Source organism: Vespula pensylvanica, chromosome 1 (genome assembly GCF_014466175.1).
Source record: "Vespula pensylvanica isolate Volc-1 chromosome 1, ASM1446617v1, whole genome shotgun sequence".
Taxonomy (NCBI): Eukaryota; Metazoa; Arthropoda; class Insecta; order Hymenoptera; family Vespidae; genus Vespula; species Vespula pensylvanica.
This window is the reverse complement of record NC_057685.1, coordinates 6,079,704-6,106,830: the sequence shown is the minus strand read 5'-3', so window position 1 is coordinate 6,106,830 and position 27,127 is coordinate 6,079,704. Positions and strand designations below refer to the sequence as shown.

At 43.3% G+C, this 27,127-nt stretch overlaps 1 protein-coding gene across 1 annotated transcript in view; it reads left to right on the top strand.

Annotated features, from left to right (window-relative positions):
• Positions 1-27,127, top strand: part of LOC122637646 — an 89,687-nt gene that overhangs the window by 326 nt on the left and 62,234 nt on the right. The window contains exon 2 of the mRNA XM_043829921.1: positions 15,765-15,927. Coding sequence (XP_043685856.1) covers positions 15,765-15,927 — 163 coding nt within the window. The remainder of the gene's footprint in view (positions 1-15,764; positions 15,928-27,127) is intronic.

The window sequence follows — 27,127 nt, the reverse complement described above, 5'->3', positions numbered from 1 at the left end:
ACCAGACCAATGAATTTTTCTTCGGCATAAAGGTTTGTATCGAAATATGGAAAATTTCTTAACCCCAACGTCTTGCTTATACGATCGCGTCCATTTTGAACGATTGGAACGTTCCCGCTGATGAGAAAAACAAAAAACAAAATACGTTAATGTCATAGATTTAAGTCGAAAAATAGAAAGCGATTATAAGCGATCTCCCGAATAGATTTTTTCAGATGAAGGAATAGGGACAATAACATTTTCGATTTGAAAGCCGTCGAAAGATAGTACGAAATATAAAAAGATATAGATATACACATACGCACACACACATATATATAGACAGAGAGAAAGAGAGAGAGAGAGAGAGAGAGATCAAGCGAGCGAGACAGAGACAAAGCAAAGATAAAGACAAAGCTAAAGTCAAAGCTAAAGACAGAGACAGAGACAGAGAAAAAGAGATAGAGAAGAAAGAGAAAGACGAAGAGACGTCGTGGACGGACGGACAGGTGAACGAGAGACGATCGAGGAGCCCTCGAGAAGGGCTGGGGCGTGAGGTAGAGGAGGAGGGGGGAGTGGGAGGGAGGGAGGATGGACGTCGATGCGGGGGAAGGTGTAGAAGAGAGAAAGAGAGAAAGAGCGATAGGATACGGGCGTCGGATGGCGTAGGATCTCTTGACGCGTGCATCGATGTCCACTGGCTCCCGAGGGAAATCCACTTCATGATGGGAATCCCATTATTTCCCGAGCGATATAAAAGTAGGTAGTCCAGTCGTCCACGTGCTGTCCAGTCGAGGCTATTCCTCTTTCTCTTTCTCTTTCCATTTTTTCTCTTCGTTTCTTTTTTATTATTTCCTATTCTCTCTTTCTCCCTGTTGCTCTCTCGCTCACTCTCACTCTCTTTTGCTCCCATCGTTTCTCTCGTTTCATTTCTCTATCTCTCTCTTTTTCTCTCTTTGGTGTTCGCTGGGCATTGTCTTCTCTCGTTCGATTCCAGCGTTGCCTATCCGTCCGTTTGCAATCCATTCGATTCGAAGCCCGTGTATCCCGGAAGCGACGTTACTCTGACGGACTGTTTTTAGTTTAGATTAATACCGTTATATCGTCCGAGTGATTGGAAGCGAGATGCAGCGTTGATAAACGGACCTCTATAGCGTTACCGGACATGGACCGCCATTCGTTTGTATTCGCTAACATTCTTTCTCTTTTTTTCTTTCTTTCTCTCTCTCTCTCTCTCTCTCTTTCTCTTTTTTTCTCGTTCTCTTTCTCTTTCTCTTTCCTTCACGTTCTTTATCGTATGTTTTAACAGCTACCGATAATCATCGTCTTTATCCGCATTTTTATTTCGAATTATTACTTTTCCCGATAAAGAAGATCTGTTTCGTTGGATATTTTTTAGATAGAACCCTTTTTCCAAAGGATAATTTCGTTTTCTATTCGTGATCACGTACGCGATCGATGGATGGTATTTCTTATCCCTCTTTTTTTTTTTTTTTTTTTTTTTTTCCTGGAAGAAGCGATCTACTCAAAGTAGTTTAACGCTTCTCGGCCGGCATTCATTCGACACCGAGCAACATCGAGAGACGTAGGTGTCTTTGCACGGCAAAGGGAAGCCTTTCCGTTAAGGGTAAGCGATACCCTTAACGGCAATCGACGTATCCTATATATTTATGTATGTACAACGTATATATATATATATATATATATATATATATATACGTTATACGTAAATGCGAGGACGCAGCAGACGCAGTACGCACGTACGCACGTATATATCTCGCTTATTCGTTCGTTCGTATCCGTTCCATACGATCAACGCCGATAATTACGATCGTCCGTTTCGCGGAAACACGCGGGATATACATACATACATACATACATACATACATACATATATATATATATACATACATACATAGATAAATCGTATGGTGAGCGGAAAGGAACGTTAGAGTTGGAGTGTACAAGTCCCAGCTTGTGTTCGTGGGTTAGAGGAAGTGGGTGGATAGGTGGAGTAAGAGGGTAGGGGGAGGGAGGATTATAAACGTGTAGAGGTATATCGCGAAGTGACATCCAATATCGATTGAGCATGGGCCACGTCGCGTCGAGGCAAAGAAAAAGGCGGAGTTTTCTAGGGGAGGGAAAAGCGTCGTGGAACTTGGATTTCAGTACGGCTTCTAGAAAGCTCCTCGTATAAGCTGCGGGCAGTATAAAATAAATATGTGAGTCGCGGAGAAAAGGGGATGTGGGTGGTATGTGGAAGAGGAAGAGAAAGAGAGAGAGAGAGAGAGAGAGAGAGAGAGAGAGAGAGAGAGGGAAAGAGAGAAAGAGAAAGAGAGAGAAAGAGGAAGAGTGAGAAAGTGGGAGAGGAAAGGAGATAGGAAGGTCTGCTTGGAGGGGTTCGAAAAGGAAAGAAGTGGCGTGGAGGGGTGAGGGGTGAGTGGTGAGGGGGAGGGAAAGAAGGGACGGGTGAGTATCGGAGGTGGACTGCCCAACGTGTATGTATTGCTGGATAATTGATTTCTTTGATACCACCCGCAGGAAAGGAACATTGTAGATGCCTGCGTACGTTCGTACTCTGGACACTCTGGAAGGGATTATAGTCTACCTCTCTCTCTACCTCTCTCTCTCTTTTTCTCCGTATTTCTCTTTCTTTATTTCTTTTTTTTCTGCCCCTTCTTTTTTTCTTTTAGCCTCACCCCCGTCGTTCTTTTTTACTTATCTACCCGTCCATCTTTCTCTCTATTTCTCTCATGCCCACACACACATAGCCATATACACACATACACAAGATATTTTTCGTCCTCCCTCTTTCTTTCTTTCTATTTCGAGAAAGAAGAAGATAGAGACGGGCAAAGGGAAAGGGGAGATCTACCGTCCTTCGGATCAATGGATATCTCTGCGCCGGACAACTCCCTCCCTTCGTTCGTTCGTTCCTTCCTTCCTTCCTTCCTTCCTTCCTTCCTTCCTTCCTTCCTTCCTTCCTTCTTTCCTTCCTCCACCTTCGCCGAGGATGACCAATAACAAACACTGACGCTGTGTTCTCTCTCTCTAATGGAGTTTTTACCGATAAAAAATTCACTCCCTTTTCTCTTCTCTTCTTCGTCATCTTCTTCTTCTTCTTTTTCTTTTTCTTCTTCTTCTACTTCTCTCTTTTTTTCTTCGTTTTCCTTCCTCTTTTTTTTCTGTTCTCAGAGGGCTTTTCATCCGTCTCTTCTTCTCTCCCTTCGTTCGACGAACATAATTGCTGCCAACGTTCTGGACCGCTACCCTTCTTGGACGTCTCTCTTTTGGCGACACCTGCGTGCTTCTTCTTCATCTTTCTCTTCTTTCTAATTCTTCTTTCCTTTCTACTTCTCCTCTTTTTTCATCCCCTTCATTCTCACTTTGGATTCGAGGAAGCTTCAAGATCTTTTCGCAATAGATATCTACTTCTCGGATGAGTGAAATTCGATCTTGAATATTCTTCCGATCGTATTTACTTCGGATTAGAGCCGAACGGAAATCCTTCTCGAGTAATTACGATTCGTAGAGAAGAAAATATCATCGATGCCGGGCGGCGAGCATAGACGGGGTGGGAAAATGGTTTTGAGGTTGCGGTTGCCTCGTAGGTTATGCAAAGTGAAACGTGGACTTTGGAGGACTAGGTAGTTTGCGGTCGTTGAACGGTACTGCCGAGGGACGAAGAGAGAGAGAGAGGGTGAGGATGAGGGTGAGGGTGGGAGAGGGAAAGAGGATGGTTGGCTTAGTTCGTGCAACACAGCAGTGCGAGAGCTGGCTGCTCGAGTTGTATGCCGCTGACAGCGTATATCGATTGTTCCGTTATAATGCTATGCACACATATATGAGAGACCAAACCTATGTCTCCTCTTCCAAACCCTCTCGAATTTGCCTCTATCTCTCTTTCTCTCTTTTTCTCTTTCTCTCTTTCTCTCTTTCTCTCTTTCGTACCACCTCACTCAGCGATCGCGTTTCACGCGTTTTCCACCAGTTGATACTTGGAATATCTCTGGGATAAGAGCGCTCGTTTCGAAACTTTCTTTCGAAAGGTACTTCAAGGGAATGCATGCAAGGCGTGCTATGTAAGTTTCTACTGCCAACTCCGAATTCGATCGATCCGAATTCGATCGTTATTACACGACGATGGGATAGATATATCTAAAAAAAGGAAAAATAAAATACGAAAAATAGACAAAAAGTCAGTTTCAATCGTCTCGAATCATACAAGATGTATGACGTTGATAAATACACGTGATCATTTTGGATTGATATCTTGAACATTTTCACTAAATTTATTTTGAATAAATTTGTCGAATATTATCAGATAAATCGATGTAGATATACGGCAGAGATGCAATAATAAAAGAGACAAATAATACATCGTATTGTAAAACAGATTAAGAAGAGTAGACGATCATGGAATATTAATGTTAGAGAGAGAGAGAGAGAGAGAGAGAGAGAGAGGGTGGAGGAAGAGATAGAGAGATAGACAGAGATAAAGAGAGAGTCATAGGGACAGGTCCGTCCTCGAAGGAGGTCGACGAGTGAGTAGCGTCGGCACTGCCCTTGCAAGCTTCCTCGCGTATTGATCCTCATAATTCGGGGGGCGAGCGAAGGGGAAGAGGGCGGTCGGCGGGGCTGCGAGCCCCACCTTGCCAGTCGAGGAACGTACGCGTGGAGCTTCGGAGTGCGGCTGGTAGCTCGGAGGGTGGAAGAAAGGAAGGAACGAAGGAAGCGGAGTAGGGTGAAGCTGACCAATAATAAACGCGCCCGCGTTATGATAATATCATATCATAGAGCGAGGCATATCACAGGCCGTTATGATTGGAAACTGCGTTCTTCCAATAGGAACGCTTCGTTCTTTCTTGTATACGTATATGCATAGATATACGGTGTTGATGTGTACGTGTCTAGATATCTGTCTATGGGTATATATACATACATATATATATATATATATATATATATATATATATATATCTGTATGCGTTGTGTGATCCTTCTCATACCTGTTTTCTCTTTCTCGAGTAGATACTTCTTTTCGAAACTCTACGCCATCCAACTGGTTCCCTCTTTGCATTTTTTACTTTATTTTCTCGAAATTTCCAACTAATCGGATTTGATTTATTAACGTTAACGTCTTCGTAATATTCGTTTATTTTATTCGTTTATGACAAATTTCTAGGATTATATTCATGAGATTACATTGGTATATTATTCAAGAATTTTACTATCTTTGTTCCTTGTAAAAGTTATTTATATCGTTTCTCAAGTATAAGTCGTTACGACGTTATTCGCGTGAACGTAATCCTTGGATATATCTTATGGATGAAGAAGTTTTTTCGATTTTCCGATCGGATTAAGAAGCTTTATGGAAAATATATAAATGAGATAAAACAAAATGAGTATTTTAACGAGACTTTATCATTAAACGGGAAAATACGGTGCGATCGTTTTTATGATAAGTCAAGTAACGAGAGATTCGATATGCGAGGGTTCTTTCTCGATACCTACCTTTTTACCTCCCTACCTAGCTACCTACCTACATACGTATGTATTCCGCATCGGGACGAGTTCTCGCCTTTACATCGATATTTCTTTCCCGGCGATAAAATTCAACCTTTCAGCCGGCCAGTGTTTTACGGCCAATAGGAGGCCAGGAAGAGAATCGCCCGTATAGCGCAATACACGTAGGTATGGCGTTTTATTGGCGGTGGAAATGGGTTCGTATATAGCTTTCGGAGTATGGTATCGGAGGATATTGATCCTCGCGTCCGTCAAGGAGTCTGATGGTCTTCGAGTCTTCCTTGCAGGCCCCTTCCACCCTCTCTTCCCTCTCTCTCTCTCTCTCTCTCTCTCTCTCTTTTACCCCTCCTTGGACTTCCTTTCCATCCCTCCGTTAAAAGAGAAAGAGAGAATACCTAGGATACTCTACGCCCAATACTATTTTATATCCGTTATGTCCGGCACAATGCGCCTTGCGGATGTTTCTACCGTTTACGAGTAAACTTTTTCTTCCTTTTTACGAGCACCTCTCTTAAGTGCTGCTAGATATCTACCTTCTTCGAATTTCTTTAATTATCGATGTTGCCAGGAAGATCGTTGGAAGAATGAAAATCTTTCATTTTTACATATCAAACTGAAAAGATAAAAGAAAGAAAAAGAGATTAAGGAGCAAGAGAAAGCGAGAGAGAGGGAGGGAGAGAGAAAGAGAGAAAGAGAAAGAGAGAGAAAGAGAGAGGGAGAGAGAGAGAGAGAGAGAGAGAAAGAGAGAAAGAGAGGAACAAACGTTAAAATGTTAAAATCCGACGAAAACCTTTTCGATATCGATGATATCTTCTCGAAACGTATTCGAAGGTATTTCAAGGCAAGGAGCAACGGAACGTCGCGTTCGTTCAACGGCGTTCGCTGTAGCCAGTTCGGAAGATGCTTCGACAGGTTTCGGGGGTTGCGAGAGAAGAGGATAGAGAGAGAAAGAGAGAGAGAGAGATAAAGAGATAGAGAGAGAGAGAGAGAGAGACAGAGAGAGTCGAGGAGAGTGGACAGTGGTCTGCAGGGTTTACCCCTGCACTCTCGTACGTACTGGTAGTGGTATATAAACGTGCTCGTATTGGTACTAGCTGCGCACGCAACTTTCATCCCCACCAAAGAAAATTTCTCACTCGAAGCCCACCTCCGATGGTACTCCACTCCTCCGCGAGTACCATCGCGAGCACCTCCGCGAGCACGCTTTTAAGAGCGCTCCTTCTTTATCGCGCTTTCTCTCTCGTACCGCTGGAAAAATGCAATATTAATAACGAGGCGGAGTAAAGAAATGTCCGCAATGCGCCAGAACCAACCAAAGTAAAGCAGTCGAATGGTAGGTATCTATGTAACATAATACCGCTACCATACCACAATATCTTGTCTGTATTCGTTTGAAAGAGAGTTTGCTTTTCTCGATGAATCTACTCATAAGCTCGACCAATGAGTGCCAAGAGAAAAGCTGCCACAGGCTGTGCTCGATATGATGGATTTATGGATCTAATAAAAAGACCTCGCGGGATTGGCTATCGTGGAATATGACGGGCGGGGCTGCTCCGAGTACACCCCGCTTTCTCTCTTTCACTCTCAGACTCAGCCACAACCTACCCTCCTTTTCTCCTCTTTCTCTTCGTCCTCCTCCACCAACCTCCTCTGTCTCCTCCATTTCCTTCTTCCTCACCAACGCAAGAAGGGGAACTTCCCCTTCTCACGAAACATTTCTGGTGGGGGATGCGATTCTGATGTATTTCAGCTTCTCCTTTCTGTTTCTCATGTCTTTCCTATCCTTTCTGCTTTCTCTTCTTCTCTCGTCTCCTCTTTTTATTTTTTCTCTTTCTCTTTCTCTCTTTCTCTCTCTCTCTCTCTCTCTGGTTTTTTTCTTTTCTCTCTTTCTTAGTATCCCCCAGAGTCAGATACGAGATCAGACGATGAAACAGGTAAGGGTCGTACGCGGGAGAGTCATATTTACCCTCGCGAGATAGACCGGCCACTTTCGGTCAGCACTGTTCGTTTTCAAGTACTTCTCTTCCTCTCTTTTTATTTTTGGAATGATACGTCTTTTTTGTTAGAGTCTCTTGATAATGCTTTTGAATATACGAATAACTTTAAGCAGAATATTTCTTGAAAATTTTGATAAGATAATATTCAATGTTATCGATCGATCAAAAATTTATTTTCATATTTTATATGGCAAATTGTAATTTACAATGGTTTTCATATAAAATTCGTGATACTTAGGGGTACTCATCTATGGTACTTTGTTTGAAAGGATATTTCAAAGTAGTCGCGCATGGACGTTGAGAAAAAGAATAGAGAAAGGACGTTGGATCGTTCCAAGGGTCGACAAAGTTAGGGAGAATCCGAGAAGATAAATAATATGTCCGTTACAGGCAGTAGAGGGTGAGTGGCTAGGAGAGGTAGGACGGTAATTAATTCGTATAATATGCCATGGTTAAGTTGCTCGTCTGTAAAGCGCGTCTCCCCTACTGGTGAAAATTCATCTTTGAAGCTTAACCCTTTGTTCCTCGGTGATAGAAACGAAAGGACATAGGCTAGAATTCTCGATTATCGACTTCGAAGAACCGTGTAAAATTTATTATTCTCTTTCTTTTTTCTTTTGGATACTTCACGTAGGAAAGTCTTGCAATTATTGACGTTATTAATTCGTAGATTAAACATATGCGTATAAACGCACGAAGCTTGTAATCAAAAAAAAAAAAAAAGAAAGAGAGAGAGAGAGAGAGTGAAAGAGAAAAAGAGAGATAGTAAATAGGAACTAAAAGAGTTGTTTTTGTTTTATACCCGCGGCGTATTTATCGGAGAGATTCGGATTTGTCTCGAGTGTAAAAAGAAACGCAAAGAGAGAAAGAGAAACTACAGGAATCCAGGAATACATGGATCTACGCTAGACGAAAAAGCATGAAAGAGAAAGAGATAGATAGATAGATAGATAGAGAGAGAGAGAGAGAGAGAGAGAGAGAGGAAGAGAAGAGGAATCGAGCGGCGTGAAAATTAAACCGCGATTGCCATTTTTATTTCCACTTCGCGATCGGTTTAGCTCGCGATCGGTTTTTCCCTCTTTCGAGAGTGCGATTTTAATCCTCTTCGAATCGCCAATGGGGAGCCGGCGGTATTGAAAAGGAAGGTAAAGGGTGAGTAAAAGGGAAAGTGACGTGACGGAGGGAGAGCGGAGAGAACTCGCACGGCCCTCCTCCTCATCCTCTTTCTCCTCTTCTTCCTCCTCCTCTTCCTCTTCGCTCTCCTCGTCCTCCTGCTATACCTCCTCGCCACCTGCTCGTATTTCTATGTACGCGTTTATTCCGCGAAATTTATACCGCGAAACTCCTGCCGAACCGAACATTTTGGCTTTTCCTTTGCCGATCGAACTTCACGAGCCGTCGAATAGCGTCGAAACTTTTACGTCTTTTGCCCCTTCGCCTTTCTACTTTTTACGCTTTAAACATATCAAACCCGTGAGATTTTATTTTATCGGAAAAGGAATATATTTTAAATCCAACGTTTTTGTAAGCTGAAGATAAGTAAAATAATATCATACTGTGAGTTTTAAGTTTTTATATGACAAGAAACAATAGAATCTTTTTTTTTTGTACTTGATCGTTCGTATTGAGAGATCGCGAGAGAGGACGGGATAAGTTTGTAGAAAGGAGAGGAAGAGGAAGAGGAAGGATGAAGGCGAGGACGCTTTCGCGAACTCGGCAGAAAGTAAAGGTAGGACGGTTATCCGGGAATGAACGGGCGCATCGTTCGAGAAATATTTCGATAAATCAGCGCGGCGAAAGGCGGCGCGGTAGTAAGGTACACAACACACACCTTAATGTCGCATAAATCTCCGACTGGAAAATTACACCGATGCTGGGGAATAGAGGAGGACGAAGAGGGGGTGAGGTGGTGCCGGTGGTTCTCCGACGGAAGAAGGAAGAAGGAGAGATAGACTTGGAGACGGAGATAAAGGTAAAGATGGAGACGGAGAAAGAGTCGGAGGGAAGGCAATAGGAAAGCTCAGAGAAAGAGGGGGAGAGAGAGAGAGAAAGGAGGAGAAGGGCGATAAAGAAAGAAGGAGAGATAGAGATAGAGAGAGAGAGAGAGAGAGAGAGAGAGAGAGAGAGAGAGAGAGAGCGAGCGAGAGCGAGAGAGAGGGAAAGAGAGACAGACAGAGAGGAAGAGGAGAAGAGAAGGGAGTCTGGAGGTGAGGTTTGGTGGCTTGGAGGAGGAGAAGCGAAGCTTCGAGATCCAGGCTGAGGTGGAACGTATATTTACTCCCCTCTCCGTTCCAGCCTCCTCTTCTACCATCGGCAATACTACCACCACCACTACCACCACCACTAGCATCAGCACCAGCACCAGCACCAATGTACCACCACCAGAAGCAGCGGCGGCATCGCCATCACCTTCTCCTCCATTGCCGGCGTCTCCACCCCCGAGCTACTGGCAGTAACAGCAGCAACAGCAGCGACGGCAGAGCGGCAGTAGCAGCTTTCCCCACTTCAGAAGAAAAGCACTTTCATAAATCTGCCAGCAGATATATGTGCGCACAATTTCCGAGATCCGGCCATTAAAGAGCCGCTCCTCGACTATACCTCTCCCACTTGGTCCGCCACCACCACCTCCAACCCCCAACTCCTCTCTCTCTCTCTTCTATCGCAACCTTCCCTCCCCCTCTTCTTCCTCCTTCTCCTCTTCCTCCTCCTCCCCCTCTTCCACCCGTCTCATACCGACCTTCCTACACAACGAAGCAGCGCGGATATAATGCGGCTTGGAGCCTGCAAGTAATTCTCTCCGTGGTTATATCTTGATCTCACCCCTCCCCACCTCCCTCTCTTCTTCAGCTTCCTTCTCTTCCTTTCTCGCAAGCAGCCGCTCTCCTTTTTCGCACAGCCACCCTCCACAAGGACCCTCGAAAGCATTGCTATGAAGAATAAACGGCTAAGCAATGCCAGGGAACCCGCGACCGCCCTTCCTTGCCCTCTTCCTCCTCCTTCTCTTCCTTCTCCTCCTCCTCTTTCTCCTTCTCTATCTCTTTCTCTTCCTCTTCCTCTTTCCTACTACCTCGCAAACCTCTCCCGTCAACCACCCTTTCCCTCCGACGAAAACTCGACGCGTTTAGATAACGTGGCCTGAAATGCCTCTCGCGACGTCCCTCACCCATCCCCAACACAACCAACGTGATTCTCTTCTTTTACTTCTCTTCTCCTCTCACCTCTCCTACATCACGCGCCTACATCACATGGAATTTAGCCTTTTCTCTCCTTCTCAACCTTTCACAGGAGGTGCTTCGTCCAAAGGGTGGTGGTGCGCTTGGATAACGCGACGTAAACTGTACTACTCTTTGAAAGCACCTACGCGTTTACCTATGTATTTTTAGATAGGGATTGAGTTATACTCGTTCCTTGCAACTGCTAGTCGTTTTTCAAGATTTATTTTAACTACGGTCTGACAAGCGTTTCGCAAACACGATAAACAATCTTCATTTTCGTTTTTTCTCTCGATAAGGAAGGTTATCAGAGTATTTAGATGAAATTTATTTTTTGTAGCGTTGGAATAAAAAAGAAAAAAAAAAGAAAGAAAGAAAGAAAAGAGAACAGGAAGGTAAAAAGATCTTGGTTGGTATTTAAGAACAACGGAAATGTTGAAAACCGATTGGAGTCAGGTAAACGGATGGATCAACCGATTCTACCGCGAGCGTTGAATTTACCGGAGTAGAAGTAACGGCTGGTGTGGTTGTGACAGCGACTCTCTCTTTCTCTTTTCCTCGATGTAACTCGCTGATCTCCCTCGGCATCGTGTTCTTCGTTTTCACCGCAACCGCTCTCTCATCTCAACTCAAACGTCTTAAGCGGCTCGCTGTACCTGACGTTTGCAATCTTCCTAAACTCTCAGAAAATTATAATCCAGACATGTTGTCTCTCTTTCTCTCTAGCAAGACTCTCTTCTTCACTATGGTAAAATCGTTTGTTCTCTTTTTTCTCAAACTGACAGATTTAATTTCGACTTTTCGTGCTTTCTCTCGCTCGATATGTTCTCGTTGGAAAAGTAAAAAGATAAATGTGATCAAGGAAAAAAATTATTTTCGATATAGCAGCATTCGTTCTACGATATTATATTCTTAAGCCTATTCTCCCTTTTTGAGACAGAAAGGGAGGCGCGTCTCGGTTATGATATTCCACTGGGGCTTTCAGTGGATCGTTATTGGTTCGTTCATCCGATGGACCAACCCAGTAGACGTAGGATATCATATCTGTCCGATGATACGCCCTCGCGGTATGCTCCACCCCGAGGAACAATAATTTAGCTTCGCGAGGGTTGGCCTGCGCAAGACATCTTTCGAACAAAAGAAGAAAAAAATGGGAGCATTTAAAAACAAATCTTTTTCTTTACGTCGAAATAAAACGAACCTTTATAAATATAAATGTTATTTAGCGGATATCGCGGTCAGAGGGAAGGAAAGAGGAACGAGTACGTCGAGATTGAACGAAGCTAGGTAGAAGAGCAGAATCTTGACGTCACCAAAAGAGAAATCTTTGGGAGTCTTGGAGGCCGCCAGGAATGCTAACCCTCCGGCCTCATTAACATCTTGCGTTTCCATCAGCCCTCAACCCTCTCCTTCTCCTTGGTGGCACAAGAAAGCCGTCTTCATCGTACCGCCTCATATTCCAGCCAAGTGAACGTTCTCTCTCTTGCTCTCTGAAACTAACCCTCAATATTGAAATTCATTTCTCTCGAACTGTTCTAGCAAGTTTCCAAGCATTTCCCGTTACATTACCATCGATCATCAGTGCTAACTGATTGACTATATACATATTAATAATGTCACTCGTCGATCCTCGTTATTCGAATCGAGAGGTGTTCGTATAAATTCAAAAAAGGGAGAAAGACCTGTGCTGGACCCAAAGTTAGGATGTTTACGTTGGGGAAATCATACTAAAGATGACATGGTATGGGGAATGAGCTAACCGGGAGGAACCAGCTCGCATCTCATAAAGAGTATTTTCTTTCCTTTTCTCTCTTTCTTTCTCTTTTTCTTGTTTTTTACGAGTTATACGGAGAGGAAAGCAAAAAGACAGAGAGAGAAAGGAGGGTAAAAAAGGGAGAGACGGAGGTCTGGACCGGGTGGTAATTATGCTACCGCTAGCCCCGGATAATATAAAGTGTTCTCTTTCCACCGTCCTCCGTCTGTCTTCTTTGTAATCTTGCATAATTTATTTCCTGCTATTGTTCCCTTAGCGCAACCGAATTTTTGCCTCTCCGCCTTGCGGGGAAACATCGTCTCGAGCTGAACTCTCGCGGTCGCTACATCCTCTCTTAATTCGTCAAAGAAAATTTAAGGAGGGAATGTTCTTCTTCTCTTTTTTCCTTTTTTATTCTGACTCCATTTCTTTTTCCTCGTTGGAAAGGAGGACATTTACGATATGAGATGCGACATTGGCCCTTCCGAGTAAACCAACGCTTCTTCCTTTCTCTCCGTCCTTTGTTGTATTCGACGTAAACCGATCGATCGTACGAGAATTCAACGCGTATACAGTTTCTTCTTTCTTTTTGCTTCGAACGATCATTTAAACTTTTACGCCCTATTTCGATAACGTTTTAATTAAAATGAATTCTTCGGTAGATATATATATATATGTGTGTGTATGCGTATATATATATATATACACACACATATCGATCGATCTACGAGAGGTAACTAAAAGGCTGATGAAGGTCGATCTGAGAGTTTGTAATGAAAATAAGCGTAACCGAGCAAGATAGATAGAGAGATAGATAGATAGATAGATAGAGATAGACAGACAGAGAGCAGGATGATAAGCGCAGGGTCATCAGAGCGCTGATGAGTCGGTTTAGGGCGTCGCAGTGTAAGAGGGAGGGCCAACGTTAGCTTTATGTTAATCCCGAGTGGCGGCGCTGTGGCTGACAACGATGCTGTCGCTGTTAATATCGCTTGGCTGACGTAGTAGTAACTAGTTGCTGGTATACCTGCCGGCCAAACTGTGCATGGAACAGGCAGGTTCGTCTATATATAGGTATACGTGGAAGTACGCGTACAGTACGATCTCTCTGTCTCCGTCTCTCTCCTCTCCTCTCCACTCCTCTCCTCTCCTCTCCTCTTCTCTTTATCCATCTATCTGCCTATCTCTCTATGGTGTACGCGGGAGAGAGGGTGGTATCGCACGATATGGTGTGGCTGTACCACCAGCGAGGGGGTGGCGACAGGGGTGGCAATCAATATGGGCCTCAACGCAAACACGGCGCCGCTGTTGTACTAACATCAAATAGGCGGATAGCGACCGGTCGCTCGCCTCGTGTGCATTGTCTGCTCTACTGCTCTGTATAAACCGACCGCTTTTCGACGTTTTTCGGTCTCTGCTTCGATCCGAGCCAACCTTTCCTCAATGGACCTCCCGCTTGCAAAGAAATTTTCTCCGAAAGAATGAAAACGTAGTACGTCCACTGAGAAGAGGACCTCCAATTTATAGCGAGAAATTGTACACCGAAAATACGAACCTTTCCAATTCTATGACACGAGTACGATATATTCGCCATTTTCTTTTTTGTTAGCTTTCTTCTTTTTGTATATTTTTTCTTTTTTCTTGTTCTTTTTTGCCTTTTATCCTTTTCCTTCTTTTTCCTGTACCTACTTCCTTTCTTCTTCTTCTTTTTTCTTTTTTTTTTTTTTTTATTGTCTCTTCGGTGAATTTCGGACGTTGGGAAACAGGCGCGGAAATTTGAACCCTTTTCGACACCAGCTTGTTAACGGAGATTTTTCTTTTTTGCTTATTTTTATTTCTACGGATTGAATAGATGGCTTTGAGAGCAAAACAGCGTGACGTAGTCAAGCAGAGAAAAGGTCTGCGAAGGGTTGGGATTTAGATTGGTACATGAGGAAGAGAGAGAGAGAGAGAGAGAGAGAGAGACGCACAAGGGGTATACTTCTCGCTCGTATCTTTTAATTATTTAGCTAAACGGACGACGCGTTACGTTAGTTATAAATGCGCTTTCCTCTGCATGCCCGAGTAAAGTTTATGACCCTAAACCAGCTAAGTTGGGAACAGCCGCGCTTGTCGTATAAACTGTAAAGGGATTTAACTTTCCTTTCACGGCGCACCCCGTTACCGGACTGCCATTTTCCTCTGTCTGCCCGGAAAATTCTGGATAACAGTCTCGTCGACCCTTCTGTCGCGTTAATCCCACCTCCCCCGCCTTCCTACTTCCACCCTCTCTCTCTTTCTCATTCTCTCTTTCTCTTTGTTAAATCACTTGTTTTTTCCACACTAATATCCTGTTAAAAACTTTGTTATCCCTGGTGTCGCAGCTACGCGTCGCCGCCACCGAGAAAGACAATTCGACTAGGATTGAACGGCTGAACGGTGTTAAACGAATTCTCCTTGTTTCAATAAAATTTAGAAAGTACAGGAAGAATAATGTAGCTCGTTAGGAAATATTTTCGAAATAATAAGTACATAGATTCGAAGTAATTTCTTGGTAAATTCAAGTCGAAAGTGTCATGGTCATGATTTGTAGCATTTACCATCCTTGACGATCTTGAATTAGAAAGAGAAAATGAAAAAGACGAGGGAGCGAGAGAGCGGAGGGTCATTCTTGAACGCTATAGAGGCATACACGGTCTAACGGGTGAACAAGTACACCGACTATAGGAGAGAGAGAGACAGAGAGAGAGAGAGAGAGAGAGAGAGAGAGAGAGAGAGAGAGAATGAAGGGTGGAGGAGGATGGCGAGAACGTATGTGTGCGTGGACAGTTACAGAGACAGAAATGTCCGAGATGAGGCGCATTTATATGGCTACGCACACGCGCAAGCAAGCAGCAAGTCCAGCGGTCGGTCCAGTGGCCGTAGCTGCGGCCGGCAGCTGCGGGGATGGCGATCGGGGCTTCACCCCCATCGTACGCCTGTAGAGAGAGAGAGGGTGGCGAGGCGTTGATCAATACGTGAAGATAGAATCCGATGCTACCCATCCAGCCATCCCACTGTCCTCCCTCTTCTCCTCATCCTCCTCCAGCACCTCCTCCTCGTTTCGTCTCCCGACCACCCTTCCTCATCCTCATCCTCCCACCTCTCTCGCGCGTACGCTCAGCTCTTCCTTTCTCACTCTCCTTCGTCTCTCCTCTCTCTTCTCCACCACGCCACCTCCACAACGCTACAACAGCCGGCTCTGTTGCCCGGTCCGACGACTGAGGGTATCGCGGCTCAATCGACTGATTTGTCACCCACGCATCATTTTCTTCGCAGGAGGAGTCTCTCCCTTCGCTCGGACCATACCGTCGCTACGGGGCCTCGATCGTTCTAACGCACTCACCGTGCCATTTTCTACCACATGGAATATTCTTTCTCTGGTGGTGGTCACCAGCTGGTGATTGTAACGACACGACCAGTCGAAGGGTAACGTATACATGTACGTATTTCTATGAGTACGAATATTTTTCATCAGTATTCTATGATACAAGTTCGATCCTTCAGGAGTTTCATTATGAATGTCCTATAGTTTCTATATCGTTAGAGTTTCTTCGCACGTAGTCAATGCGTCAGCGATTCTTTCTTAATCTAGCTTCGTCCGAGACTTTACAGCTGCGCCTTTCTACCGATCCCGCTTCGTAAACTTTGAAACTAATCTAATTTACGACAAATAAAACGTTCGGCCGTCGTTCGCGATTGATCTCCCGACTCTACGATTCGTTCACTACACATTCTCTACGGCATACTTCTCTTATCTTAACATCGTATTTTTTTCTTCCCACTTCAATCTCCAAATAGGAAAGTTTATAAATGTCGAAACGGCAAGTGTACTCTGGTACAAGAAAAATTATATTAAAGATAAGTTGAAACGTGACGGACGAATGGTTTTTATATAGACAAGTACGCGTAGGATTTCCTAGTAGAAGCGAGAAGAAACCACAAGAAATTCTTGGTATTTCTTGGTGGATGGTCATAACGAAGGAAGACAGAGTGGGAAGGACGGGTAGTGCGAAGAAAGAGAGAGACAGAGACAGAGAGAGAGAGAGAGAGAGAGAGAGAGAGAGAGAGATGAAAGGAGCATTTCCTAATTCCTCCAGGTCCTCAATAACTTGACCGGTCGCAGAACCACAGGAAGAGACGAAGGGTGTAAGGGGGTGGATAGTGACCGGTGCGGGTTATTGGATGGCCGCCTCGCACTTGTCAGGAGCGTGTGGCTGTTGGAGGAAACGTTGCTACGGCGAGAAAGAGACGGGCGTTGGGCGAAAACCACCATAGAGTGGACAAAGAAGAAGAGACTCCTTTGGTCTCTTTCTCTCTCACGTTATACCAAAAGCATGTATGTGTGTCGACGTCCACGTGTAGGTACATCCTTTTCTATGTGTGAAAGAGAATGGGAGGGTTATCGTGGGTGGGTTGGAACTCTCTTGGAGGGGTTGCGGGAAGGCATCATAGACATTCCGTAAGACATACAGCTTTCTCCGTCGACGCCGAACGGAACAGAGGGGTGCCGTTGCTCCTGCTACCGCTCTCTCTGGTCAGTGAGGGTTCTAGTTCTCCTAGTGACCACCGCGTCAATACACGAGGTCGTCGGGAAAAAGGGGTTGCGCTTGCGCGAGCCATACACATTCTGGCATACTTGCTGACTGGACCGTTTCACAAATCATCGTACTGTTACCGAATGTATTCCGTTGTTGGACTTTCCTACGAGCTGGACTCGATCGATTTGTCGGCAAGAATATTCCGACCAATCGATCTTTACCGTCTGCTCGAACAATTTCGATGTTTGAATCTTGCACGAAACTTTGGGCCAGTCCCTTTCCTCCTAATCTAGAAAAATTCACCTGGAATACAATTCCAACGGATTTCTCTAACTTATTTTTGATATATCTTACATTTTATTCTCTTTTTAAGTTAAATGGCAAAGAGCGATGTCACTATTCTGACTCACGCAAAAGTTTTTATATAAATCTTTTTTTAGTAGAGTGATTTAATATAGAATGTTTCTTCGTTAGTATCAAGCAATCTTTTTTATGGCAATATCTTCCTTCTCTCAAAATTGTCACCCTCCCTATCCTCTATCTCTCTCCTTCTCTCTTACTTCCTTCTGAACGGCCATCTTGCGCGCCCAACGAATGATTCGTCCAATGCCTACGCTCTCTTTTACCAGTTCTATCCTCTCTACCGTTCGGACAATATATGATGCGAACGAGCTAGTGTTTCCCTCCGAGCGACGTCTCCATTTTTCACAGATCCTTTCTCTCTGTTCTTTTTCTCTTTCTCTCTCTCTCTCTCTGTCTTTCTCTCTACCCTTCTCAGCCCCTTTCCCTGCGTATACGCTTCTTCCATGCCGCCATTTGGCAACAGTTAAAGAGAGTATTCTCCTATCGGACGAAAACTTTGCCTCTTCCTTTCTCTCTTTTTTCCTCTCTCTTTCTCTCTCTCTTTTTTTTTTCACTTTTTCTATTATCGGTTCGTGTTCGAGTTTACATTTTGAAATATTTTCCAATACTCGTAACTAATCACGTAGTTTTGGTTATTTGTGGAAACTCGAGCAGCTCTTCTCTCGTTATTTCTCATTTCAACTTTCAATTTGTATCTACTCAGCTATTCCAAAGTAGAACTTTTGATCGAAACATCGATATATATATATATATATATATATATATATATATATACATACACAAACACATTTTATTTCGTTGTAAATAAAATTAATAATGCTTGTAAAGTGTCAGCATCGTTAAGAACGTCACGAACAGATTGTAAGTTGCGTAACATTTGAGCAAAGCATAAAAAAAATTGCAAGCAGGCTGCCCTTACGGTCATCTCGCGTCTATTTAGCTCCTTTAATTTAGCGGAGAAAACTGTTACGACCAACACTAATGTCGGACGACCGAATGGCTAAGGTAACATAATGAAGGTTCATGGAGTTCCTTCCTTCGGTTGTGTTAGCGTCCGACTCTTTTCCTACTGCCTTTACAAGGCTAACGTCTAATCGAATTATACGTACCAGCCACGTCCGACTCGTGCCCTAACCACCCCCTAAACTTTTTTCCTTCGTCTCGAAAGAATCGAAACGTAGGGTTAACGAGAATCATCTTTTAACAATATATATATAAATTATTTGTTAGATTAATATAACATATATATTATATAAAATATTTGTTAGATTAATATAATTATTTTTTCGAAATTAGATAATCTATCTTTTCTTGTGGATGAAAAATATTTTCTCTTTCATTGTTAGAAATCTTTTACTTCAGTAATAATCTCAAGTATCGCATTTGGCATGAGTTCGCTAATAAGCGTATCGGAACAGATGTGGAATATGAGTCTCGATTGCGTGGGGGTGTGTCTGGTGACACGATTTTCTCTTCAGCAGGGGTTGCCACCCTGACTAGGATAGTACTCTGTCCCTTCATATCCAATATTAACTACACTTATACTCGTTGTTCCAAATTAACCCCTGACTTTCTCATTCATTCCACGCGTATTGCCTGTACACATCCAAGTGTAGATTCGTTCCCTTCGAATCGCTCGAAGTAATATGAGCGAGCTGTACGGACATTACCATCATAATAGCGAACAATAGAGGGTCCATCGTTTCGACTGTTCATAGTGTAAACGAGCGGAAGTTAAGATTCATCTTCAGTTTAACCAATACGTATGCAGGTGTCGAATATTAATAAGTTTAGCAATTTTCTTTCGGACCTTATTGAAATAACTTTTACTACTTCTTTTTTTTGAGGGTGGAGGAGAAAAAAAAAGAGAATTTCGCAAAGTTAGAATTTTCGTTAGTGAAACTCGTCAAGATCTCGGTAAAAGCATTTCCATTGTCATAGTCTCGTCTGTAGCTTACGTTACACCCACTATGACACCCACGTCGTTGTCCCGAAGGAAAGGAGTGGGTTTCTCAGCTTGGTATCCGGCTAATATATTCAAATCGTATGCCTCCCATCCTGGATCCGTGAGCGTCGATATATTAAATGGAAAGATTGCAAATTTCCCGACATAAAGTGCCGGGCATAAGACTAATGGTGCGGAGGGCTAAAAGAGGGAAGGGTGGGGTTGGGTGATGTGTAGATGGAGGGTGACTAGTAGTAGGACGGATGGAGTAAAAAGGAGCCTCGTGAGTGATTAGACTCCGCATGGTGCTCCGCTCATAGAAGCTAAGAGATAGAAAAAGAAAGACCGAGGAAGAATGAAAGAGAGAGAGAGAGAAAGAGAGAGAGAGAGAGAGTGTTCGTGGGGTCAATCTGAGGCTAATCAAATCATGCAGGTCCCATAGACGACGCGAAGCGTCGCGACGGGGGGTTCCTTACTACTGCTTTGCTAGCAGTTCCCACTTTCCTATATTGCCGACGGGGTCTTCGAGTTCGTATTCCGCTACGCAGGAGCAGATTGCTTGGCCGCGCTTTATTAATTCCATCGCCAGTAGGGTGCTCCACGCTAAATCTGGCTGAAGATCCGCACGTAGCATGTGACTAATACAAGGAACGAATGTATGCGAGAGTAGTAGGACTATCACGACGACACCGTACGTGCCACCGCTAATAGGGCCATCCTCGTACTAGTCGTTTTAGCCCCCATGTCGTCTACGTACGTACATCTACGTGTGTGTATGTACGTTTGTATATGTATGCATGACTCGACTCCCCACCCGCACGTGTGCCTTTTTGGTGGCTTCTGACGCTTTAACCCTCTCGCCTCAGGTGTCACACTCCGAGAACATTTTACTGTCCCTTTAAACTCCCGAGAATTTCCTTCCTTTTCTTCGTGGAATTAAACGCGAAACTTTCTCTCTCCCCCCCTCCCTCTCTCTCTGTTTCTTTCTCTCTACGTTTTTCTCTCATGTTTGAAGTTGAAACTTATTATTAGAGTCCTACGCGAGATACGTACGTACTAGACAGATATAGACAGAGAAGGAGAGAGAGAAAAACGGAGGAAAGAGGTTGAATCAAGTAAATTTGTATTTTTGGCTTACCGACGTCGAATAAGCCATCCTGTACTTCTATCTTATTTATTTTAATTAAGGTCCCCGGCGTTTCTATAATTATTGCAGTTCATCAAACGCATTCAGAGATTGCGAATCTCTGCGTTGCATATTGCAGATAAAAGATTGTGTCTCTTGTGCAGCAAATTTGGATCGTCACTGTCAAGACTTAATGGACTTGTTAAGCATATTTAAACGAATAGTCGATTTTATCTATCTACCGATAGAATATCGCAGTTCCATTGAAATATCGACTTTGCATCCTCCATTTCTCTCTTTCTTCTTATATATTTGATAGGTGTATTTATTTACGAGGTACTATAGTATATTCGAACGGTCACCTCTCGATTTCTCGTTTTATTTTCACACATTTTAGATTTCCATTCGCTTAAAATACTCGATCCATAACTTGAGCTTTTAAGAGAGATCGTTTTGTAAGGTCGACGACTCGAGAAGACTCAGCTTTCGAATATTCGCGAGAATTCGGTGAAACTGTGGAAGATAAGCAAAGCTCGGCGCGGTGTTGCATATTGATTGACGTAGTTCAGCCGGATGAGGAGCCGAGCGAAGAAGGAAGGAAGGAAGGGTGAGGCTGAGCCGTGAGATAGCTCGAGGGTGAGAGAGCAAGGATGGAGGGGAGGGTGTAATGAAGCACCGCGCAGACACACCGCCATGAATATTCATAATCTAATACCTGAGCTGAACTGAACTGAGGCGGGGCAAAGTCTCATCATCTAGGCCTTCTGCTATATTAGACATCAGTGTGGGGTAGAGAGACGACTGCGCCAGAGACAACGACGACGACGACGACGACGACGACGCCGTCGACGACGACGACGACTAGGACGAAGACTAGAATCCTTCGACGATCCTTCTTCGTTCGAGACAACTATTTCTCTTCAGTTAAATCCCACCACCGTTTATTACCAATTGTTTCGAATCGATCCATTTCTCTTTTAACAATGTAACGAATTGAAAGAATATCAAAAAGTTGTACATAGTTTTTGATACTTTCAAATAGTTTTTTTATTCGACCCTAAAAACGATATTTCCGAAGAAACGTCATCGCCGATATTATCTTCCTTTCAGTTTTACGGCTGTGCGGTCACGGATCTCCCGCTCTGTTTACACAGTTACGTGCAAATCTTTGGTCTGGGCACCGGCTTCATATTAAAACAGCCCCTATATACGATCGGTGATGGTAACAAATAATAGTCGACGACGAGGGTTGCAAGGGAGTTACGCCTCTCACCCCAACTGCCACCCCCTAACCTCCCCAATGACGTTCAAACTTCTCCCTCTCTTTTTATCTCTCTCTCTCTCTCTCTTTTTCTTGCTCACTCATTCACTCTATTTCGTTGTCTCTTTTCTCTTTCCCCTCCTTCGCTTCTTCCTCATGGAGCAATTTATCTATATTATACCCTCAGTTGGTTCCGCTGTGTGTTTTGACAGGAACAGCATTATTAAATGCCCTGGATATCTGATCCTCGACACCCCTAATCTACATAATATGCGTTTATCTTACGCGTGGTCGCTCATCGTTCGACGAATATTCTCCTTACGACATTACTATCGTACCCGTTTAATCGTTGGATTACAAAAGGATCCACGATTCTATCTTTCGATATTACTTTTTCCATATCGTTTTTTTCATTTATACAAAATAACTTAATGAACGAATTCTTAATGTTCAATAATGTATATGCTGTGTATATATATGCATACGTATAATATATGTATCTATGTAAGTTTTACGAAGAGAACAAAAGAAAAGAAACGAAATGCAACTAAATTTCAATGCACGCGGTATCCTATTTGCGAGTTGCTTCGCCGATGAAACTTTTTTGAAGTGGCGTAACGATGTGGAAAAACGAGAGAGACCCCTCTGTAATCGAGATCCGGCAGGGTCCAGGCAGTTTTAACGGGTGTCTTGTCATAATACACCCGTAATACAACTTAATGATCTATTGGCGAAACTCAGTCGGGGATGTAGCATAATTCTCGACACGTTTCCCGTCACGTGGATCGGCTATTCGATATACGTTCTCTCGCCGTTGAACAGGATTACAGGCGTACATCGCTAATTTTTCTCATCCCACTGCCACCCTGTTATCTCTGGATGATCCGGCCTTCGGATTCACGAGTCACGACATCCCACGACAGCCCTCATAAAGAACGTGGGATTTCGTCTATTCCCACTGAAATAAAGCCAAAGAGATAAGGATGACTTCGAGTCTTGTGGAGATGAAAAATCGTACTTGGTGATCCTCGTGAAACGCTTACTTGCTTTTATCGGCACTTGAGAAATACATCAGATTGGATCTCTTAAATGATGAATGAACATTTTTAATCTCTAACGAACGATATAGGAAACAATACGTGAACATTGAACGACGTATAAACGTATATTAACAATAATAATGATGACAAAATACTTACAATATCTCTGTTATCAACGGTGCAATGAAGACAATGAAAACAGTGTATTAGAAAAAAAAAAAAAAAAAAAAAAAAAAGAAAAATACAAAAGTAAAAACAAGGAGACGGAAAAAGACAAAAATACTTAATCTATAAGCTATTCAAATATTTAGAATGTTAATTTGAGTATGAAGTAAATGAGTCGAAAAACGATAAGATCTCGTTGATTTCGTACCGGTTGTGTTATCATCAACGACGTGCGTCAAGCTCGTTCTAGCGGTGATTCACGTGCGAGAGTCACGCGTAAAGAAGCGCCAGGAATTCGGAGCGGTTTTGCGTGTAATAACGAGAACCTAGCCATAATTGCGGTACAAGCACGTACTCGCGCGGCGGGCACAGTTTAATTCTGGGCGATATTATAATTAAGTGCTTCCAGCGTAATGGTTGCCGTCACGTCAAGCGGGTAACGTCGGGGTCGGTACTCATCATACTGCTTAGCTCAAACAATCAGCGACGGCCGATGGTGGCCGTCACGCGAACCTACCTTCTGCCTTTTACCTCCAAGTCACTTTTCTCTCCTCTACCTTCGAGAGCTCTTATATTAACGCCATAAAAGTTAAAGAAGAGAATTAAAAAAAAAAAAGAAAAAAGAACGATAAAGAAAGAAAGAAAGAAAGAAAGGAAGAAAGAAAAAAGGTTAAGGTAGAACTCAACCTTGTTGCATTGGGCTCCTATTATCGGACGATTTCACGTTGAGAACGAGTTTTAGGAATAGTAAACGAATCTCTTTTCCTTCACTCAAATCGACCGTAATTTCATCGCGAGTGATACGAGACGTGTCAGTCGACGTCAAAAAAGAAAAAGAAAAGAAAGAAAGAAAAGGAAAAATAAAAAAATGAAAGAAAGAAAGAAAATGATTTGACCTCGACAGATTTAATCGGCGAAGCAACTAGACTCTCTCTCTCTCTCTCTCTCTCTCTCTCTCTCTCTCTCTCTCTCTCTCTCTTTTTCTCTTTCCGTACGAAGAAGATTGATTCAGTCTAGAGAGATTAAAATGGACGTCACCCAATGTCGCTATAGAAAACACGTTGTCGAGATCCTAAAAGCTTCTCTTTCGAACGTTCGTAATCCGATCCGATCGGAATCGATAGTCTCCTGCCCTTTTAATACGCTTCTATGAAAAGTACCGTATAAATATACTCGGTAGAAATGTAGTTTAACGATAATGCTATATGATATTAACGATGCAGTTTCAATCAATCAGCATGTCGTCGGACGAATTAGCGTGGACGTCAATCCGAACGACGATCGTTTGGAGAAAGCGAGGAAGCAACAGACTGACAGACCGACGAACCGCAACCGGAAATTGGTTGGTCGGTTATCAAAGTTTGTGGCTTGCGTGCTTGCTAATCGAGGAGGTGGAAGACGAGAAGGTCTTGTAAAGAGGGACCCGGTAAGAGTGAGAGAAAGAGAAAGGTAGAGAAAGAGAGAGAGAGAGAGAGAGAGAGAGAGAGAGAGAGAGAGAGAGAGGGAAAAGGTAAAGGTAGTAGAAAGGGTTGGGATATCCATTAATAAGCGAGCAAGAGTACGCCGTCTTGGTTGGTTGATCGGGGTGACAGGAAAAGTAAATATTAATTTGCTCGAGCAAGCAAGGAAGCTCGGGTAATAGATTCGCTTGGACGATAGTCGAAATTGTTTTTTTTATAAGGTGTTACTTATTTATACGTTAGGGACTCTTCTTTTTCTTGAACTTATTCCTTGTCGTTAAGAATATTACCTTGACATTTTTCTTTCCTTTGATTTCTCCCTCCACGCAGCTTTCAAACGTAACGAGGGGCATATACCGGTTAGTTCGAGTTAGTAAACGTATAGGTATGTACGTGTATATACGTGTGTGAGTGAACGAGAGAGATGGAGAGAGAGAGAGAGAGAGAGGAGAGTTTGAAATTCTGACGAACAAATAAACGCGTTTCATTTGCAATTCGCGCTCTCGCTTTGTTCGCACGATCGTTCGTCCACGATCCGTTGCACTTGGAATCAGCGTGTCGACCGCGGTGCGGATGTCGTTACGAGTTGAATAATAAATTACGCTGTTAGTTGAAACAATTAATTAATAATTCATGATAGGCAAGGAGAATTTGCTAGGTAGATAGAGAGAAAGAGAGAGGAGATTGGCGAACGACGAGAAGTTAGGGAAGAACCAACGTGGCAGAAGTCTGCAATTTACGTCATGAGTGACGCGAAAAGGAGAGAGATAGATAGATAGATAGATGAAGAAAGAGATAGAGAAAGATATATATATATATATATATATATATATAGAGAGAGAGAGTAGAGATCCACCATGCTGAATATAATTTACTTGAACAAACTAAAATCCCCAGCCTTGTGCAGCCTCTCTCCTCGTCTTCTCGTGCTTTCTCTCACCATCAGAACGTTATCCTTTTCGAAAGCAGCCACGTTATCGTCTCTGAAAGGCTCGTTCTCTGGCATCGGCAACCCCTTCGGTGGCTTACGGTCTCTTTCAACCCCACCAGAGTGTCTCTCGCCTCGATCCTTTACGCATACTTTATAAGCCCAAAGACGCGACTCAATGTCGGCGAAAGTTTATTCTCTATTTATGTTTCCCGGCCAAACCTCGAGCTCCTCGAGACGTTCTTAACTACCCCTTTTTCTTCCATTTTTTCGACATTCGTCTTATTTCGACAAGTAAAAAAAAAAAAAAAGGACAAGAAAAAGAAACGAAAAGAAAAGAAGAAGAGACCGCCACCAAGAGAGGTTATCAAAAGTGTTCCATAGAGAGGTATAAAAAAGATAGAGATAAAGAGAGCGAGAGAGAGAGAGAGAGAGAGAGAGAGAGAGAGAGAGAGAGAGAGAGAGAGAGAGGATTCAAAAGTGAAACGACTTTGTCTGGGATACAATCGACCTTCTTGACTTCGATTCTGGGAACGATAAAAATCCAAAAGGATCGAAAGCCCGGAGAGTTTCATTGCATAGGGAAGAAACTGTATGGAGACGCGAAAACTGTAGAAAGAGAAGGGTGTAGAAGTAAAATGGTACGATCAGTGAGAGGAAGGAAAGAGAGAGAGAGAGAGAGAGAGATAGACAGATATACAGAGAGTAGAAGAGAGAGAGAGAGAGGAAGAGAGAGAGGAGACAGTGGTGGTAGAGGAACGAAGGGATGAACCGGCGTTCATAAATCTCGGTAGATTACTAAATCCCGGGTTTGATGAAACTGGGCTGTACGCCTCCGTACTACACGAACGTGTGTCCCTCTGTGACGCGACGTCTCTTACACATACACGCGTGCACACTTATATCTATACGTACACTTGCTTGTACGAGCGTTCGTATCGCGCTAGCTCATCGGGAGCCGAGCGCTGATAACATTATCATAAAACGGCAATATCGCGTGGATATTGGCCTGATGGAGCGCCGCTATACAGCCTGCTGTTGTTGCTGCTACTACTGCTGCTGCTGCTGCTGCTGCTGCTGCTGCTGCTGCTGCTACTGTTGCTATTGCTACTGTTGACTATACCTATAGGAACGAAGCTAAGGATTGATCTGGCGGCCACATCCGAGGCGTACATCTTTTCTATATGCAAATCGTGATTTCGGATATCGAGACGATTTAAGAATCGCGATCCCTTTCGAATGGATCTCGATTTTTTCTCTCTTTCTTTTCTTTTCTTTTTTTACTTTTCTTTTCTCGTTTTATCTCCGAAATAACAGACCTTCATATATTCGACATGATTATTCCAAATTTTATCCTGCGTCACGATACTAGCTCGATACTCGGTTCGATATTCGATATTTATAAACGAACGATCCAACTAACAACTCGAGTATCTTTTTTCTAAATTTGATTTTCATCTTTTTGCGTCTTAAGGGAAGCGTGGAAAATCGTTTAGCAATGACAAACGTATATGTACATATGTATGTATGTATGTATGTATGTATGTGCAGTACGCGGAACAGAATTGTTTGGACGCGAGCGGGCAACGATATTCGACGCGAATAAATAGTCAGTGATTGCGTGACTCCGCTTATACGTCGTGTTGTTATCTATCGGGTTCGATCTTTTCAAATTTACCGAAACAATGGCGCCACGCGGGAGCTTCCTCTTTGACGTTCATTTTGATCAAACATTTGTCGACGGGAATGGAACGTGTAGTTTCATCGATTCGTATATTCTTCTTTTTTTTTTTTTATTTATTTCATGGTCGAG